Source organism: Lepidochelys olivacea (genome assembly GCF_965140295.1).
Source record: "Lepidochelys olivacea isolate rLepOli2 genome assembly, chromosome: 7".
Taxonomy (NCBI): domain Eukaryota; kingdom Metazoa; phylum Chordata; order Testudines; family Cheloniidae; genus Lepidochelys; species Lepidochelys olivacea.
The window spans coordinates 5479842-5499799 of record NC_140417.1 but is presented as its reverse complement, the minus strand read 5'-3'; the positions used below and the strand labels follow the sequence as shown (position 1 = coordinate 5499799).

Here is a 19958-nt window from a genome sequence, read left to right as displayed (position 1 = left end):
TAGCCAGTGCACACATTGCTTCATGAATCTGGAAGGCTCGTAGCAACAGAGAGAGAACTAGGACATGATCATAGTCTGCTTTATACGTGGGAGCCACAGCAGACAAAAGGCAGACCTGACCCGGGCCACCAGGCATTTATCCAGTCAGTGTCCCAGGTGAGGGGGCCAGTTTATCAACCCTTGTGTGAGATCAGGACAAGCTGAAAAAGAGCAGTTCACTGTGTCAAGCCAGCGTCCCTCAGATGGGGCAAGTAAGAATAATGAGCTCCACACATCCCCGACCTCCAACATGGGGAGAGGAGAGGCATATCCCCCGACCCCTGGTGGAGGTTCAAAGAAAGGAGATCTGCACTCTTCCACTGGCAGGGCCGGAAAAGAGGAACTGGGAGCACGGGCAGGAGCTTCCCCATCCCCGTTAAAAGGAGCCCTTGTTCTTTGTGTGGGTGATGGACGGCTGAATGAACAACGGTCACCTGGCCTGGAGCCTGGCTGCTGCTGTTTTGGAGCTCCCTAGTGGCCGGTGCACTGGAGCAACTGCCTTGCAGAGATCCTACATCTGGAAGATGGCAGTGCTATGCAGTCAAATGAACAGCTTTGAATGACGGGTGGAACCGGGACAGAGGTTAAGTCACTTTGATTTTGCTTACTCTGGGTGGGTCAGGAGTGACAGAGCCCATCCCCGCAAAGAAATGAGGCATCTTGTACCAATTTGCGGGGGCAAGATTTAGAAAAACTTCACCCAGCTTGTTAAAAAGTTTAAGCCAAAGCCCCTTCTGCTGAGTGACCAGCTCCTGAATGGCCACACCACAATGGGGCACGTGCCTTGGCAGCATTAAAGGAGCACCTGATTCATAAGTGAGACTGAGCTATTCTAAAGGACGCTTAGTTAGGCTCCCATCATGCAAAGTGTTCTCCACACACTTAACTTTATGTACTGCAAGTAGCCTCAGGGTAGCCACCAGCATGACTCACAGTGTACAAAGTTAAACACGCACTGGTTTGCACACACACAAGGCTTGGAGCCTTACTCACCTTTGGTTTAGCTCCCATATTACACACATGCTGTTTTCAGCTCTTTTTCTTTCACTGGGTTATTTTTTCCCCCTTCCCAGTCCTCACAACTTATTATTTTATCCTTTGCTAGAAGAATTCCGCTCTCCATGTCAGTCTAATGTCCGCGGGACAAGCAGAGGACTCCATGCTGCCCTTGGGTACACCCAGGCCATTCACCATGGCTACAGCTGAGACTGCACAGCTGGAATTAGTCTCAATACCGTGGATACGTACAGTCAGTGGACCTTTCCCTCCGGCGGCCAAGTGTCCTGGGCATATGCACATAGCTGAAACGAGGCCTGCGACAATTTCCTGCCAGATCCTTGAAAACTCTTAGTGAATTAAGTTTAAATCTCTTTGGAGTCCATTGTATTAAACACAAAGGTTCTGTGTTATTCTGGGCCTGGATTGCATGTCACTTTGGGGGAGGATAGGATGTGAACCCTGGGAAGTGTTATTAACATCAAAGGACTGCACTGAACAATGGGCCAAACAAGAACAGGCTTTTGGGACAAATAGTGTCACGTGGTTTGCTTGGGGAATCTTTATGGGGAGGTGAATACAAATTACCCACCTCCAGTTATGCAAAAACACAGCTTTGGAAGCTACGCCCTGAGGAGAGGGACACTGGCCACTGATTACCTGTTCCTGGAGTCTGAAGATCAAAGGCCCAAATTGTATAAAGGAAAGACTGAATATTCATGGGCGTGCTAGTTCTGGGCTCAGGCTGTTGTGAACTGGTCAACACTCTGTGGGATTTGAAGGACTGTGTCCTAGCAGAGCCCTGGTGAAGCTGGTGGTGATCTCTGGTAAGATTATTAGCACATGTGTAGGTTCTTTTGTGTTGTTTGATATGTTTTCTCGGTAACGCTTTCACCTTAAGAATAAATGTGCTTGCTTCAGAAGGCAACCACAGCTGTTCACAGCCTTCAGCGAGAAAGCAAAACACAGGCAGTTTGGCTTGCTGGGGAATAACAGAGTGTGGGCAGGGAACTGTGCAGCCTGGAAAGACCCTGGTGAGGAGGGAGAGAGAGACAGATCTCAGCCCAACAGAGGTGCCAGCTGAGAAGCCTGGCGTGGGTGCCCTTGAGCGACCACAGAGGAGGAATACCAATGCAGTTGCCCTGGCCTGTGACAGGGCAGCCCATGGACAGATGCTCCATCAGCTGAACCAAACAAAAGGAGCCAGCTGATTGAGCCAACAGGGCCTGCAGGCTCGTCTTCGCTGGGACTATCTCTCGCCTAGAGACAGTGAGCCCTCGCACCATCTGTCTCTGGGGAAGGGTGAGAGAGCCTCCTGCCTCCCCCCTGCTCAGGACAGCAGGGTAGGAAGCTACGATCTCTGGTCTAACAGAATGTCACTCATGGGGCCGGCCCAAAGCTTTTGACAGATAGGATTTTATCACAGACCCTAACGGTGCGGGTTAACTAACCCAAAGGTTAAGGCCTAAATATGTCCTTACACAACAGACGAAGCTCTCTACCAGGACAGGTGCTCTCAACCTCCACCCCAAGAAAACCAAAATGGTTTAAAAGGGCGTTTAACCCTTGCAGGCTGCATTAGGATCAGGATCCTTGCCCTGTCCCCACTCCCTGTTTCCAGACACCTGCAGCGTTTCAAGCACTAACCTCAGAGAGAGTTACTTACAGGTTCCTCGGGAAGGACCGACTGCTGAGCGTCAGGACGGAGCCGAAACATGCAGCAAGTCTGCAGGAAGAGCACCGCATGCTTCTCTGCCTGTATGGGTTTTCTGTAAAGGTAAGTTTGGGGGTATTTAAACTTCAGCGCTTCATCACGTAACTAACAAAATGAACATTAACGGATGTGGCCCATGGATCTGCTCACCAGGAGTTCAAAGCCTCACACTTACCTTTCCAAACAACTCGGCCATTGAGCTGCCCGGGGCAGGCCGAGCCGTACCACCTGACTTCGGCCCACTGACACCACCACTATTCTGGAACGGGGAAGGAAGGAGGAAGGTTGCCATTGAGACAAGCAGCAGTCACTGGCTGAGAGACACAGGGACGTTCTTTGGACATTTGTGAGGATCCTTTGATTCTCTCCTAGGTCAGAGTGTCAGGTGGGAAGAAGAGGAGGAGAGAATTGTTGGGGTGGAAAGGGAAAACTGGATCAGCCAGGGCACCTGGATGGCAACAAGAGGATGAATGGGAGTGGCTGGGCTGTAAAAACTAGCCAACAAAACCCAAGTAATGCTCGAGGATTTGGACCAGCCTTTTCTAAAGGGGTCACTGCTGCTGCATGCTCCATTTTTGCCCAGGCTAACTCTCAAGTTGGACACACAACCACATCTGTGGCCACTTTGGAAAACGGTGGCCTTAAGGTATGAACTGCATATGCCTTGGGGCTGGAAGTTCAAAGTGGTGAGCACTTCCTGAGAGTTCCTGATTCCCCACACCTCCCACAGGCCTTGGGGTTTGCACTGTGTCCATGCAGATGGAAAACTCATCTTCATGTTCCTCTGTGGAGTACCTAGGGTGCTTGTCTGCTATCTAGGTAAGAAATAAAAGTCCCCGGCTACCCCTTGGTGCTCTTCCTGTTGTGGCATCATGTGTTTCAGGAACACCCTGGCATTCAGCAGCAGATCCTTAAAGAGGAGCCTGAAAAGGGAAAACACAGTATCTGTAACCACCAGAATAATCAAAGTCACTCTAACCAGAGGCATCAACTCCGTGGGTGCTCTAGGGCTGGAGCACCCATAGGAAAAAATAGTGGGTGCTCAGCACCCAACCGTGGCCCCTCCAGTGAGCTCCTCCCCCCCCCCCCCCCGTGTCTCCCACCTGCTAGTGATCAGCTGTTCAGAGGCATGCAGGAGGCGCTGCGGGGGGTGGGGGGGAGGAGAGGGGCAGGAAGAGGCTGGGGTGGGTGAGGCCTTGGCGAAAAGGGTGGAATGGAGCAACGCCTGGGGCAGAGCAGGGGGAGTGGGGTTGAGCACCCCTGGGGAAATTAGAAAGTCAGCGCCTCTGATCCTAACCCTTCAAACTTCTTTGTAAGGGCTTGAGCTTGTGTGAAAGTTTGGGTTGGTTTGTCTGACTTTACCTATCCCAAGAATTAAGTCTTGCAAATGAAACGGTGAAAATGTAAAGGCCTATTGTTTCAATCAGAGAGACAAGATGGGGGAGGTAATATCTTTTATTAGACCAGCTTCTGTCAATGAGAGAGACAAAAAAGCTTGTCTCCCCAATAGAAGCTGGTCCAATAAAAGATATTACATCCCCCACCTTGTTTCTCTAATGTCCTGGGACCAACACGGCTACAACACTGCATGCAACCGTGTAAGATATCGTTTCAGTTTAAATGTTCAATGAAAAACAGTTCACGTTAAGATTAAATCTGGTTAGAACCGGGATTATGAACATGAAAGCAAACCATTTCTCTTGCCACATGCTTTTCATTCAACCTTTCCGAAGCAATAAAAGAAGCCATCTAAGAGACTGTTGTCTTTCCTGGATGTAAGGAATTAGGAAATGTTGTATTTGCAGCTGGGTGGGAAACCTTTACCATTGAGCACCCTAGAGAAACTGAGTTCTTGCCTGAAGGAGGAAGGGAAGTAGGCGTGCGGTGATGGCTAGGACATTCAGTGAAAGGCTAGATCTTCCTAGGAAGCAGGCAGATGGGAGTGTGGCATTGAAAAGCCATGACAGACCTGAGGAGGGTACAGGACCTGGACACAGCAATGAGTTCGATGTCTATTTCAATTCTATGCACGACATCACTGCCCTATATATTGTACTATCATGAAATGCAAGGGCGTGTGTTAAACTCATCGGGCGGAATCCTGTACAGTGCTGATGTATGGGAAATCCAACCATCTCCCGGCGACAGAACAATGTAACCTGGTCAAAAGGAAAGGAAGGATCTACCTGGTCACCAACAGCATAAGCCTCTCAAGTAGTATCAACAGTAGGATCAGATGCAGGAGACCTGTATGTCCCCTGTGAATGAAGGGGAATGACGTATTTTTTTATGTTTGTGAGTTAGCGATGGTCCAAGTTCTTAAGGGGGAACATTTCCTGGAGGGTCTTTTTCCTATTAAACAGTCGGTTTGTCCAAGTTCAACCATCGTAGATTTTCAATGCAAATAATTTCACTGCTGTTAGACTTGTGCACATGTCAGTAGGTATAATATTCAAGAGTTTCCTGTTATTTCATGAAGATAAGGACCCTGAGAAAATTCACAGTACAGTACTGGGATTATAGGGACCACCACATTCCAAGAATCCCTGGGAAAGATTTTATACTGTGAAAGGACATACAATACATTAGATCTGAGCAAATCATTTACAGTACAATAACATAATCAACAAATTGTTCTTTTCTGCATGTGACTTGCCAGTGATTTTTGTGATTTCTTATGCAAAATTATTCTGCAAATAATTCTTGGCCTAGAGATTACTTGGGAGCTGTTTATTCAGATTATATGATAAACAACACCTCCCACTTTTCAGCTATGTTTAATCAGACACCCAGGTTGTATGGTATTGATTCTGTTCCCTGACTGTATAAGCGTAACTGTTAGTCCTGGTCTACACTTAAAAATTAGATTGACCTAGCTACATCACTCAGGGCTATGAAAGATTTCACAGCTTGGAGTGTCATAGTTAAATCAAACCAATCCTCATGTAAATGTGGCTAGGTCGATGGAAGAATTCTTCTGTCAAGCTACAGGTTTCAGAGTAACAGCTGTGTTAGTCTATATTTGCAAAAAGAAAAGGAGTACTTGTGGCACCTTAGAGACTAACCAATTTATTTGAGCATGAGCTTTCGTGAGCTACAGCTCACTTCATCGGATGCATACCGTGGAAACTGCAGCAGACTTTATATACACACAGAGATCATAAAACAATACCTCCTCCCACCCCACTGTCCTGCTGGTAATAGCTTATCTAAAGTGATCATCAAGTTGGGCCATTTCCAGCACAAATCCAGGTTTTCTCACCCTCCACCCCCCCACACACAAACTCACTCTCCTGCTGGTAATAGCCCATCCAAAGTGACCACTCTCTACACAATGTGCATGATAATCAAGGTGGGCCATTTCCTGCACAAATCCAGGTTCTCTCACCCCCTCACCCCCCTCCAAAAACCACACACACAAACTCACTCTCCTGCTGGTAATAGCTCATCCAAAGTGACCACTCTCCCTACAATGTGCATGGTAATCAAGGTGGGCCATTTCCAGCACAGATCCAGGTTTTCTCACCCCCCCCCACCCCCATACACACACAAACTCACTCTCCTGCTGGCAATAGCTCATCCAAAGTGACCACTCTCCAAGTTTAAATCCAAGTTTAACCAGAACGTCTGGGGGCAGGGGGGGGTTAGGAAAAACCAAGGGGAAATAGGCTACCTTGCATAATGACTTAGCCACTCCCAGTCTCTATTTAAGCCTAAATTAAGCTAGTTGCCGCCTCTTGGAGAAATGGAAAAACCCCTACCCCTTCCGTCAATGTCAGAAGTGTCTAACTGCAGTGCTGTACCTGTGCCAGCAGAAACATGGCCTTAGAATCTGGTTTAGGGTGTGAAATATAAAATTCCCTTTCTGCTAATATTATCTCAGACTCACTCAAAATTCTGTTTCCATGAAAATTTCCGGCAATGAATGTAAAAACCAACACCAAATGCACCTGAAAACAAACAAAGCAAGTTCAAAGTGGTTTTGAAAGGAAAGATGGGCTTGTGTGCAGCACATCTATCTGTGCCTCACTTTCCCACTGGTAAACAAGGGATAACAATCCTTATTCTCACCAACTTTTGCCTGTCTATATTTTGAGACTGGGACTGCCTCTTACTGTATGTATCTCTGTGCAATCCCCAGCACGATGGGCCCTTGATTTTGGTAGGGGTCTCTTAGTGCTACGGGAATGTGGACAATAATGTTCTTTGATTGAATATTTGCAAACAGTTTCACTCAGCTCTTCAAGATATACAGAATCCACACAGGTTATTTTTTAGGCTGTGTAAACTTTGACAAGATTTTGTGTGGTTCATGTTAAAGCCTATAGTTTGCTTTTCTCCCAAACAAAAGAGTTTCTACATACAGCACTAAAGAGTTTCTCTTTGTCCTCTCTGCCCTTCTGCTGTTGGAGGAGCAGCCCAATACTTTCCCCCTGGCTAGGAGCAGAATATATAGTTTGTTCAGAGACTGCTATTTATACTGCTGTGTTGCTTGACCTAGAGGCATCTACTCTTAGTGGAGAACTGTTGAGGTCATCAAAGGTATCCTCTCCATGTCTGTTCTCCACTGCTCCAGAGAACTCCCCTAATGAAGTCTTCTGCGTCATACTCACATACATATTATCACTGCAAACAGGATGGACAAAAAGTGTTTGGGTTTTTTTTTTTTTTTTAAAGAACTGTATTATTAATTTTATTAACCCAGCTAATAAAGTTGCCAATGACAAAATATACAGAACTAGAAAGGAAATTCTGGGGCTGTTAATGCTTGTTTAAATTGAATATTTAGTTGGAGAAGTGTATCTTGAGTGTTAGCTCCAGGAGAGCTCTGCTGGATTCTGTAAGCCTTGGGAAGTGAAGTGTTCATTTCCACACAATGTCTGGTTTTAAAGTACTGACCTGCTCTGAAGATTGACTATGTAAACTGCCATCCTTTTACGCACTAGACTGTTCCCCAGGCATCTTCAGAGTCAGTGGAGTTACTTTACTAAGGGCCCAATCTTACAAACCCTTAGGTGCGCGCATGACTTTACTTGGGCAAGTAGTACTCTTGAAGTCAGCGCAACTGGTCACCTGAGTAAAGTTAGTCATGTACAAGTTTACAGAATTAGGCCCTAAAATTAAAGTTTTACTCCCACCAGGACTATAGAACAGAGAACAACCTGGATCCTTTTCTGTTTTGTGTGTTATTCACGGAAGAGTTAATCAAGTACCAAGTGCAGAATCTTTAATGTTGTTGAGCATGAGCCAGAAAGACTGAAGCTGGGCTCTTTCAGATCCCAGGCTGAAAGTTCGCAGGGCTGGAAATTGGAAGGCTACTTTTCACTTGTTAACCGAGCATGTGAGATCTGGAAGTCATGAAGACACAATGGTCACGGATCCTCCAGTGCTGTTTTTTTCTACACCCTTCCATGAGACATCGGGTGATAACTAAGGAATGGAGTAAAGCAGAACATATTGCACCAATGCCAAAGCATTTCCCCTACTTTCTCCAATATGCAGCTATTCTTGCAGCTACTCAGTAATTACAATGAGCCACTTTTGCAGTTCTTTGTATCCCAGTGTAGCTTTGCTTCACTATAATTTCTTTAGTAAAAAAAGAGTACCTTCCTTTTCCCCTGAAAGCGATTAGCATGTCGTTCACATAACTCTTTGGATGTAAATCGAGCTATACCCACCAGCTACTCAAAAAGTACATAATCACTATAATTACTGCTGGCATCTAATTAACATTCAACTTCCTCTCTACAGCAACTACAGCTGGACAACCCATTTATTTCAGGCTAAAACTAATAGTCTCTATTATTTCTCACCACACTTAGCAGCCCACCTGTGTCCAACTTAGCATAAGTTTTAACTTGGCAAGTGACAAAGACAATGATGTGGAATGAGTCGACCCACCCCCCCTTAAGTGCTATACGATTTCCGACTGAAATGGATTATACAACAAATGTGAGTACTGATATCAATTTCCACTAATTATACAGCTGCTTGTTGTATTGGTTCCCTTGACCATGCCTCTGAGAAAGTAAACAGATGTGCTTACACTGAATTGCCCACTGCCTTCTTCAATATTCAAGGCTTGATTCAGTAGATGAAAAATACTGCCTTCCGAGCTGCCGAGTGCTGAGCACAGGGGCGAATACATCCAGAAGAAAGGTCAGTCTAGCTTGGAAGACAACAGGGGTGGTGAGGGGGGAACAGACGAGCGCTGTACTGGGAGTAGCAACGCTGCACATGGAAGGAGAAGAGAATGTAAATATGTCTAACCGCTTCGCATTCTAAACACATTCATTTAGCACTGCACAACTGCAGCTGGGCAGGAATTCCAAATGCTGGAGTAATTCCCCCGCATGTCTCGCTAAGGGTCTGTCTACACTGCAATTAAACACCCACGGCGGACCCATGCCAGCTGAGTCAGGCTCGTAGGGTTCAGGCTAATGGGCTGTTTAACTGCAGTGTAGATGCTCGCCTGAGCTCTGGGACCCTCCTATCTTGCAGGGTCCTAGACCCTGGGCTCCAATCTGAGCCTGAACGTCTACACCGCAATTACACAGCCCCTTAGCCCAAGCCCTGGGAGCCTGAGTGAGCTGGCACAGGCCAGCTGCAGGTTTTTAACTGCAGTGTAGACGTATCCTAAGAAAAGATACAGACTGAGCCAGGTCTGGCCCCTCTCTTTGTTTTCATTGTACTGAGAACTCCCCTAAACCAATGGACTCCTGGAGGCAGAGGGACTCCACTAATGTCTGCCTCATTTTTAGAGCAAGGGCAGGGATGAACCTGTCAAGATTGAAGTACTCTTTCACCTAATAATAAAGACACCCATGGGACTTATATGGTCAGTAGCATGTCCACAACCCCTCCCATGGCCTGTAGCAGGAGCAGGTTGGTTAGCTGCCTGGGACTGAGGTCTTTTTCTTCCATCCGCACGTAGCTCTTATGGGCAAGGCCTTTTGAACACAGGCTTTGTTTATGGGATGAGGATTTGGGTCTTTGCGACATCGGTGCATACTGAACTTTGAAGATGGAGCCACGAACAAGGACATGGACTGTGCCTGGGTGGTACCTGTATGTAAAATGGACCAGCAAACATTCATTTGTTTTCTGCTTACAAGGTGTATCTCTGGTACTAGTGGAAAAGATAGCTCAAAGGGTCCGCGCATTGGGGAACTGTTGGGTCCTGCCTGTTTTGAGTGCATTAATAAACCCAGTTGGAGGTTAGAAGATTGTAGCATGATTTGGTAGTATTTAAAGGGTCCCAACTACTCTGATAAGACTCACAATGTTTTACTGGGGTCAGAGAACAGGCATTACTGTGCTTATGTGGATCATCCAGCTGGTGGAAAGGGAGGTAGGAAGAGGTGACAAACTGGGGAGACATGCAGGAGCAAAGTGGGAGAAACAAAACCCAATTCCCTTTCCAGCCTCCAGCTAGAACGTGGCAGCTCTGCATGTAGGATCTACTCAAGCTGGGCTAGATCCCGGGATGCAGGGCTCCAGTGACATCGACGAGGCTATGCCAACATCGACCAGCTAAGGATCTGGCCTACTCCACTTGCCTATTTTTACCTGCCATCAAGCACAAGAAACCAGGTCTTCCTTCCCCCCTCCAGGTCCCACCCCCAGTACAGACTCCCATAAAGCTGTTGATTGCCATGAGCTGGTGCGCCTCTTTGAATGGAAAAGGCAGAAGGCCAGTCACCACATCTCCTTGCCGTCTGCACTTGGAATGCCCTTGCGTGCTCTGCTGCAGAACATCCTCACAACAAAGAGCCTGCCTGTATCCAGAGTGCACGTGAGGGGGGTGCAGGGAGAGGAGAGCTGTTGCGGAGACCTGTGAATCAACACTAAATGATTCTGGCCAATGCATAAGGACAACAGGACTCCTGGGCAACACAAGAAATAGCCCAGTAAAATCAGTCACTCTCTCCAAGAGCCAAGCAGGTAGCAATACAACTCCACTGGCATGTCCTACACCAGCTAGCACCCCGTTGGATATGGAAACTCACTACTCCTTGGTTTGTCTCACTCCACATGATTTAACTGGGAATTGGTCCTGCTTCGAGCGGGGGGTTGGACTAGATGACCTTCTGGGGTCCCTTCCCACCCTGATAGTCTAGGATTCTATGAACTTGGACCCTTACCACTCTGACTTTCCAGCTCCAGGCAGACAGTGGTAGCTACTATTTTGTTCACTGGTTTAGGACGGTGCATTTGGGTCGCAAGTCCCATTGCTCTTGTTCACGTTCTTTCACAAGCTCTTATTTATCCAGCAAAGAATTATTTATGGGGATGAAGTAGCACAGTAACTGAAAGGCTGATGCAGACTGCTCATGGTCTCGGCCTCATAAATGACTCCCTGAGACATTAAAAAAAAAAATCTTTGGAAAAACCAACAAAACACTAGAACTTGTGCACACCCCTGGAGTGGTTACTGCAGTAAAAGCAAAGGACTGTACTCAGGGACCTCCAACGTTAAAACAGCTTTCACTGGCTGGTCTGTTCATTCCAACAAATATACCAGACTTTTCTGGCTACCCAGGATGAAACTGGGATGTTTCTACCGGGATATTTCCACCGAAGACCACAACAATTTACAATAGGTCAGTACACTGGGCCCCCTGCTCTAGTCATCAGAGCAAGAGACTGGATATCAGGACTCCTGGATTCTATTCCCAATTCTGCCTCTAACTCTCAGCGTGATCTTGAGTAAATCACCTAACCTCCCTCTGTGTCTCAGTTTCCCCAAATGTAAAAAGGGTACACTGTGCAGAACGGTTGACAGGTAACGTGCTTTAAAATAACTGGATGACAGAAGCAATTGTAAAGACCCCATGAACAGATTCAGCAGCAGTAGCTGAATCTGGACCCTTCAGCGTAGACCTGTTCTGTTTGAGTTAGCTTTATTAGCTAGTGGGACTAATTACCACAGGGCTGACCAGCCATTAGAGGTTGATGCCACGCACATTGCCAGTATGTTAATACTTTACACTATTGGTTATCAATATTGTGAGTGTGCAAGAACAAAGGGGAAGGAATTGACACAGTTATACAGCATCTGGGATACAAAACCTGGCTATTTTTAATAGTCTGGCAGCTTCACTCTGCACAAGCATCACTCATACATGTAATAAGTCGAGCTGACAACTCCTCCCCATCTTTGCACATGGGGCAGATGCAAAGCTCTTGAATGATGAGGACAGCATATGAGATGTAGATGCTTTTCTTCACCATCAAGCCCCTCTCTTTATTCATATCAGCTCGGGGCAGCCCTTATCGTGAGACGTGGCTGGGGTTTACAGGTAAGACAGAACATAGAGGCTTGCCTTCTGAGCAGAGTGGGACAACGTGAATCCCGGACCCCTGTGTTGCATGCCACCCCCTGGCTCTGGCTACACACTTGATATGAGATTGTGTTCAAGGTGCTAAGAGCAATCTTCACGGTCCAGGGCTCCTTTTCCCTTCTGTTCCGTCTCCACCCTCATTTCCTGATGGGACATGGTGGTTGTCAGAAGCTGGAGCCCAGCTGTCCTGGGTCAGAAAAGGTGATTTAAATTGCAGGTTCCAGCACTTGCTCCTTCTGTCAGAGCCTGAATCTGGTAAGCGCAGGTCATGCTCCAAGGCTTTTGACTAATCCAACTTTCTTTCACTAGACACTTTGGAGGAGGCAAGCTGCTATGACGAGTGGAACACTGGATGCGAGTTTGTTGTGCTGTGTTTTAAGAGGGTTGCACAGTGTTTTATCACTATCATGGCAGGCCCTACAGGACATAACAATACAATGCAGTCTATTTTCTTTCATGAGAATTGGTTGTAATTAATCTAAGGTAAAAATCACAATTTCAAGTGGAGCCCAAACTCCCTGTTTCCCTGGCACTGCCCAAGTAAACAGGAGAGAGTCACACAACTCATGGCCAGCAGTCTCTGCTCAGACCCGCAGGATCCCAAATACTCAGGGTGCTGGGGATCAGGATTGGGGAGCATTTAAAAGATTCTGTTACCAGAAATGATTATGGGGGAAGAGAAATAGCTAGACAGAAACCCTGATGGTATTCTAAAGATAGCACTCGTTTTAGGAGTAGAAAAGTTTTCTGGGTCAGATTGCAAAAGAGGCTAGTGTGGTTAAGAAGAGTTGGATTTAAGCCATTGCAGCTCAGTGCCTCAGTTTCCCTATCCGCAAAAGGGGGGAGGATAACCCTTCCTTTCTCTCACCCTTTGTCTGTCTTGTCTACCTAACTCGCAAGCTGTTCGGGACTGACATTTTTTTCTTGGTGTGTGTGTACACCTAACACAACAGAGTCACTGTTATTATTCATTTATATTACTATAGCACCTAAGATCTCCAGTCATGGAGCAGGACCCTGTCTCAATTGGTGCTTCTAGGTATTACTGTAATATAGGGAATTAACACAGACTGCCTCGCTCAGCAGGTGAAGGATACATACAATAGGAAGCCTTTTCCCTTCCATCATGCTCTTTAAGAAGGAGGAGTCCACATTTGGGCAATTCAGCTAGCCAGAGGCAAAGCAGGAGGGCGTGCTGAACATGGAGGCTCAAGACAGCTAACCAAGCTGGTACTGCACTACCCGTGCTTGTAGCTAAACATCTCACCAGCTGCAAAAGTTCATTTGCAAATGGACAAATGTGCCATGTAGATTTCTTCACTTCTAAACAGACACTCAGCCCCACGGGGGGCTCTCCCCTGCTAGGGAGCCCATGGAACTCCCATTAGCTACAATGGGAGTCATGTGGGCAGATCTGATGGGATAATGGAAGTCCTTCTTGACCTGGACTGACTGCAGTTTACAAACCTTGCAGGTTTCTGCTTCTGATGTTTACTTCCTCATCTGTCATTATGCACAAAAGCCCGGGCTCCTGCTGCTAGCAGGAGTGTAACATTTTTATTGCAACTTTGTGACATCCTTCTTGTTCAGCATCATTCAGCAGTTTGGGGTCAGATCTGCAGCTGATGGAGCTGTGCTAATCTGGCCCCCTCCTCAGTTTCAAATCCCATTCCTACCATTCAAAACTCCCTTATTGTCTTCCCCGTGCAGACAGTGTGCCTTATCTTATTAGGTTATTGTGTAAGTCTGGCTAACAATGAGGATTAGAGGAAAGACGACTCATGTAGAAAAGTAACTGTCCCAGAATCGATCAGACTCCTTCAGAAACAACATACTGCACTGTGCAATAAACACTTGGCCCCACACAGCTTGTTATGATGGTTCTTTGCGACAATCCCTTCTGAGAGAGAGAAAAGAAGAGGGTTACAAAGCCTAACTCAGAGCACAGAACATTAGCAGTTTGTGCCAGAGTGTTTGAGCAGTGGATTTTCCATGCTGGATAAAAACTTATCAGCTTTAATGTGTGATTACAGTGGAGGAAACTAACAAATGGTTCTTTATATTGTGCTTCAGCTCTCGCTCATTTTTGCCCCTCGCACAACTAGTTCATCCCACATTTCTTCGCTTTTCCTCTGCCCAAAGAGGAATTTTTTTTGCAGAATATGCTAATTATTATTATAATCCCTACACAAGCTGCTTCAACAAGAAACTACCCAATTAATGAATGCTAGGTTGAGTGAGGTTTGGAGACAGCACTCTTCCTTTATCTAGTTATACTCACTTAAAAAATGGCAGGTAATTGTATTTATCTGACTATTTTCATTTCCCCACATCCTTTGGCTGTTGCTTGTGTTTTTAGCCTGTACTTTTTCTGGGGCAAAGCCTGTCCCATGCTATGGGCTAATGTGCAATTCTTACGTTGCTGAGCAGCAATGGCGTCAATGGGACCGCTTGCGTGACAATAAATCCTAGATTTATAAAAAGAAAAGGAGGACTTGTGGCACCTTAGAGACTAACCAATTTATCTGAGCATAAGCTGTAGCTCAAATAAATTTGTTAGTCCTTTTCTTTTTGAGAATACAGACTAACACGGCTGCTACTCTGAAACCTAGATTTTTAAAAGGTATTTCAGCACTGCTGGGCTCAAAGTTGCAACACCTTTCTGATTTAAGAGCCTAAGTCTCATTTTAAAAAAGATTTAGGCACTTAGGAGCCTAAATCCCACTGACAAAGTGCCTAAATTTTGAAAATGAGACAGACACTGGCATTGAGTGCAGCAGCAGCTAAATACCTTTAAAAATCTGGGCCAAACTGCTTGCCTACATGTGCAGTGTAGTCCTATGTGGTTGACAGTATCTAGCACAATGGTGGGACATTTGGGAGCATCAGGTGCCACTGCATCAGGATCAGGGCATCATTCTGCTGGACGCTGTAAAAATGTAGGACTAGATTGCAGAACAGTGATACATAATATAGAGCCCTTGGCATGGCACTCCAGAGAAATGTCGAGGAGTTTCTAGTCTAACTCAGACCTAGCCCTGCATGCTCTTCAGGGCCTGGGATGGAGTCATCCTGTGTGTTTGGAGTGCAACATGATGGGTGTTACCAGACTACGAAGAATAGATAATTAGCAAGGGATGAGAGTCGACTAATGACCAGGAGAGTAGAAAAGTCGAGAGTCCCACAATCATGAGATCCTGTGTCCATCTTTTAGTTATTTCTTGAGAAGACACAGTTTAGGTCAGCCCTAGGCTGAGGAAGTGGGTCTAGAGGAGAGGGCAGAAGGAGGAGACCGCTCACATGGCACAAAGGTCCCTGGGGGATATTCCCGGCATCGGGGAGCTGCACTGGAGATGGCACAGCATGGCACATGGCAGGAGTCGTTCAGGGAAGCAACAAGTAAAAGCATAGGGGGCCTAAACCAATGCCCACTGAAATCAACAGAAAGACTCCCACTGACTTCAACTGGGATTAGACACCTGCCCTCACAGGAGCATCAAATGAAGTGCTCTGCAAACTCAGATCCAACTGTCCTGGTCATCGTCTCATTTCAGATTCCTGGCTCATAGCTTGGAAAGGCTTCCCCTAGTGATACAGCTACCATGGCGGGTTCCATGCACTCTCTGGTCTACCGTGAAAATCCCTGGATTGAAAACCGTTTGCTCACATGTGTCAATGGGATAGGGAACTAGGGACCAAACTCAGTTGTGACATGAGTCAACATTTCCCAAATGGTGGGTGCGGACCCACCAGTGGAGTCATGAGAAGATTCTAGATGGGTCACGGGGCTCTAGGCAAACAAACACTTCTCTGATTGGCAGTGCAACCCATGTGCTGGGTTCAGAAGAGCCACTAGTTGGTTGCCTTACTAAAAAAGTTTAGAACCACTGATGTAAGTGGATGTAGTTCCCCTTCATTGCTACGTTTGTCTTCCATGGAAGACAAGTTGCACCTGTTTAGTCCCGGGCTATATTTAGTCCCATGGTCCACTGGTCAGCGCCTTCCCCTTACCTATTCTTGATTTAATAGCAATAGCTGCATGAAGCTTCTGCTGTGGCCCAGGGGTGCTGACACTATCCGAGCATCTGGTTCTTAGAAACCCCAAAACTCACAGCAAAACTGAGCTAAAGCCATTAACCACATGACTAGGTTCTCTCTTGCTCTCATAAATCAGAACGGGTTTGCTTTGCACATGGCTTTGGTTCACCTTTTTTGCAAACAAAAACAAGTTAGTCAACTTTTTTGCAAACAAATCTCATGTAAGTTTTAGGTTTGTAACTAAAATTGTAAACAAATGAGTGAATTTTTTAAGAAGTGTGGCACAAGGGCCCACCCTTCCACACTGGTTGGCAGAACATTAAGGCTGATGCCACATCTAGTTCCAAACTAATTTTCTTTGGAGAGAATCAGCTACTGCACTGAGATTAGATTAATTTATTTTACCAGCTGGTAGATTACTCTGACTGCTGTAACAGCTGTCGAGGTTACAAGTCACTTGGGGTTGGGCCATGGTAACAGGACGATGGAGAAAATGCATAAAAAGTTACATGAGGCCAGCAAAGTCATCTGATCATTTAGAAGAGAACTCATTTCATCACTGGAGCTGGTAAATCTCTCTCGCTCTCAAAATAAAAAAATCAAGGCTAAGTAAACAATGAGTCTCAGATGATGGAGAGGTGTGTGGGTAAGTAATAAATGTAAAAATAATCCCAATATGTTATCACCCGCCAAAGATTAATTCTAACCAAAGGAGAAATCATAATGCTAATATTCAGTGTATAACAATTTAACAAAGATAAGGCCTAAACAACATAAAGAATGCAACAAACCAACAAAACCAACAGCATTAAATCTGAAGTGTCCCAAACTGCCCTACATATTTGAACACACAACAATTCATAGGCACAACCCAAAAGAACATGAAAACTCTGCTCTTGGGTACTTGGATGAACACATCAGGTAGCCATGTGCCTAAATACTTACTTTTCACATGCAAATTCCCATTAGAAATCACAAATGCAAGATTTGTATGGGGAACTTTCGAGCACAGAGTTTAGAAGCCTCAGCTGAACATTTGCATTTTAAAATTGAGATGGACATTTCATTCTTAAACTACCCTGACGGCCTAGGTGCTGAAGTATGCTGCAGGGTGGTATGTAATGCAACTTTAAAATCACCAACTGTCTGAATGCCTATGAAGTCTCCAAGCATACCAAGGGTGCTGGTGGGTGAAGTTAAGACTAGACTAGTGCTAGGAAGAATGAGGAGGAGTGAGGGAAAAAAAAGTCCTTTAGTCACTAATGCATACAGAAATAACCGAATATGCATAAGGAGCAGGTCTAGGATGTAAGAAGTGACTTTCAGAGTCACTTTTCAGAGAACTGTTTTCATTCCTGCACTTCCTGATCTTCCAATATATTTCGTTTTATGTTCTGCAAATGAAATGCCCCATTTCCATAGAGAATGAGAAGGTATTTCCAAACATTTAGTTTTCCAACTAATAAATAAAGGTAAAGTCACATCTCAAACATCTTTTATAACAGCTATAATGGCTTGTTGATTGTTTTTTGCCAGACAATGACTTTAAACATGGTCTAGTAAAGACCTTTAAAGTTTCCAACTTCTTAGGCTTCTACTGTTACACAATATCCTGCAACTGCCTTGTCATGTTCTCATTTACAACTTTTTCCCTATTTTCATTTTTTATTTGATATCAGAGAAAGCTAAAATGAGGCATTAGATCAAAGGAAGTGATTTCATTGGAGATGATAGGTTTTGCGTAGCTCTCCAAAGTTCTACCGTTGCCTGAAGATATTTTACTGTAGGAAAGATCTTTAATTTTCCAGGCTGTCAGTTTCACTTACAACTGATAATTATAGTTGTAAGAAGGACTTTCAGGTAAGAACCAGAAATGACTTTCCAGCATAAAACTTAGTTGCATCAACTTAGTGTTGTGCATCAGAGAATTCAAGGGAGTTTGAGGCCTGTTTGGAGCCAGCCATTGCACTTGGAATGGATGACACTTACACCATAGTTCAGAGTAGTTGATATTGAAAGTATACCTTTCTGTACCAACAAAAAAAAAAAAGTTTTTAGCAAAAAGGACAATGGAAAAATCTTGGCAATGCTGAACATTTCATTCAGTCACATAATTCACATTCATTTAGTCTTTTCTTTAAATGCTCTTATTATGCTTTTAAGTACAAATCACTGGCTCAGAACATAACTCAGTCACACAAGAAATTTATAACATCACAAAGTTTGATAATATATTATAACAGTAGAAGGCTATTGTGATGGGGCATCTGCCCCACACTGGGCTCTAAGGGGTTAAGAGAAGCCCCTAGGGAGGATGTGCACAAGGCAGCCAATCAGAGAAGGGCTGAGAGGGGCAGCCAATCAGGGCCCAGCAGGCCCATATAAGAAGAGCTGCAGGGCAAAGCAGCTTCAGTAGGTGCCTGGAGCTTGAGGAGCGAAGCTCAGGCTCCTAGCAGGAGGAAGGCATGCCAGCACCCTGGACAGCACAGTGCTGCCAGCAAGGACCAGGGAAGCTAGGGAGAGCTCACTGCTAGCTGCTAAAACTGGCAGGCTGAAGCCCTGAGGTAAGGCCAAAGAAGGTGCTGGGGGCCATGGGGAAGTGGCCCAGGGAAATGAATGGAGGATTCGGAGGGGATGTAGCAAATGGCTGCCATCTCCAGGGTTCCTGGGCTGGGACCTAAAGTAGTGGGCAGCCCCCCCACCCATGCCACTGAGGAAGTGGCCAAACAATGGGCTGCAGTTGCCACTGGGGGAAGTGACTGGACGGCGGACTGCAGGTCCTGGGATGCAGAAGTGATGGCCATGAGGCTAGCAGCGCTAATCCCCGGGACAGCCAGCAGGAGGCACTGCAGTGGTGAGTTGCTCCCCTGTCACAGTTATCAAGCAGCAGTACTAGATGTGCTCACAAGAGATGGAGCCAAGTGAAAAAAATCTGGATCCATATTTTGGCTCCTGTAGCAGATTCCCTCCCACCCGCACCCTCCCACTCCATTATAGAAGTAGCAGCTGCTCATGATATTCTGATACAGTTCCAGATTCCAAAGGTCACCCCCTTCCCAGTTCAGGGGAGTTTGATTCTAGAGTTTGGTTTCAGCCATCTCTAGCATTAATAGTGTTGCACTCCAAATAGTAGGTCAAATTCACTCATATGCAGGTCTACACAAGACTTAAGCCCAAGTGACTTAAATGAATCTTGCTAGACAACAAGGGGTGCAAAGGCCTTTGCTGCCCTCTGCACATAAAGGGTGAATTTATGAAAAACCAAGTGTCATATTACGTCTTCATTACGACACACAGCAAGACTTGGGTGATGGGGGAAGAATAGACCAGCGATTACGAGACATAGGATGAGAACTGGCCCACTAAATACACACAAAAGACTTTAAAATTAGATGCAGAAGTTTTTCTACTTAAACATAAAATGGAAACAAAAAGGATATTCAGTGAGTAACATTTTCAACACATGTATAAGAGCTTCAGGCTATTTAATATTGCACAGCAAGTTCCCACATTAACACTGCACAGGATAGGGGGAAACTGGAGCACAAAATAGCAGTTCACATAAAAAGCCGTTAAATGAAGGATTCAGATTCCATCCACAGGCCCATAACACCCTCAGTAATTCTTTAGTCATTTAGCCTGTGGGAATTCTCTGACTCATTTCTTCCAGTTCCTGCTTTGATTTTCTTTGGAGAGCTGTTATCCTGAAAGGGCAAAGTTCAGTAACCAATCCGAGCTTGGACTAGCGTAGTGATGCTTCAGCAAGTTCAGCAAAGACTTTTTTTAAAATAAGATTCTGTTCTTTCATTTTGAGTTACGACTCTCAA

The 19958-nt window shown here is 45.5% G+C and overlaps 1 protein-coding gene across 3 annotated transcripts in view; it reads right to left on the bottom strand.

Annotated features, from left to right (window-relative positions):
• Window positions 1-19958, bottom strand: part of SYNPR (synaptoporin) — a 178850-nt gene that overhangs the window by 87720 nt on the left and 71172 nt on the right. Inside the window, exons 3-4 of one of the 3 annotated variants that reach the window (XM_084634418.1) lie at window positions 3594-3672; window positions 2702-2804 (exon numbers count right to left, since the gene is read on the bottom strand). The exons of 1 other annotated variant lie outside the window; for it this stretch is intronic. In XM_084634418.1, the coding sequence (XP_084490544.1) occupies window positions 2702-2752 (51 nt within the window). In that variant the 5' untranslated portion in view covers window positions 2753-2804; window positions 3594-3672. Of the gene's footprint in view, window positions 1-2701; window positions 2805-2924; window positions 2981-3593; window positions 3673-19958 lie in introns of those variants that run through there. One more of the 3 variants, XM_084634417.1, reaches the window with a different exon arrangement.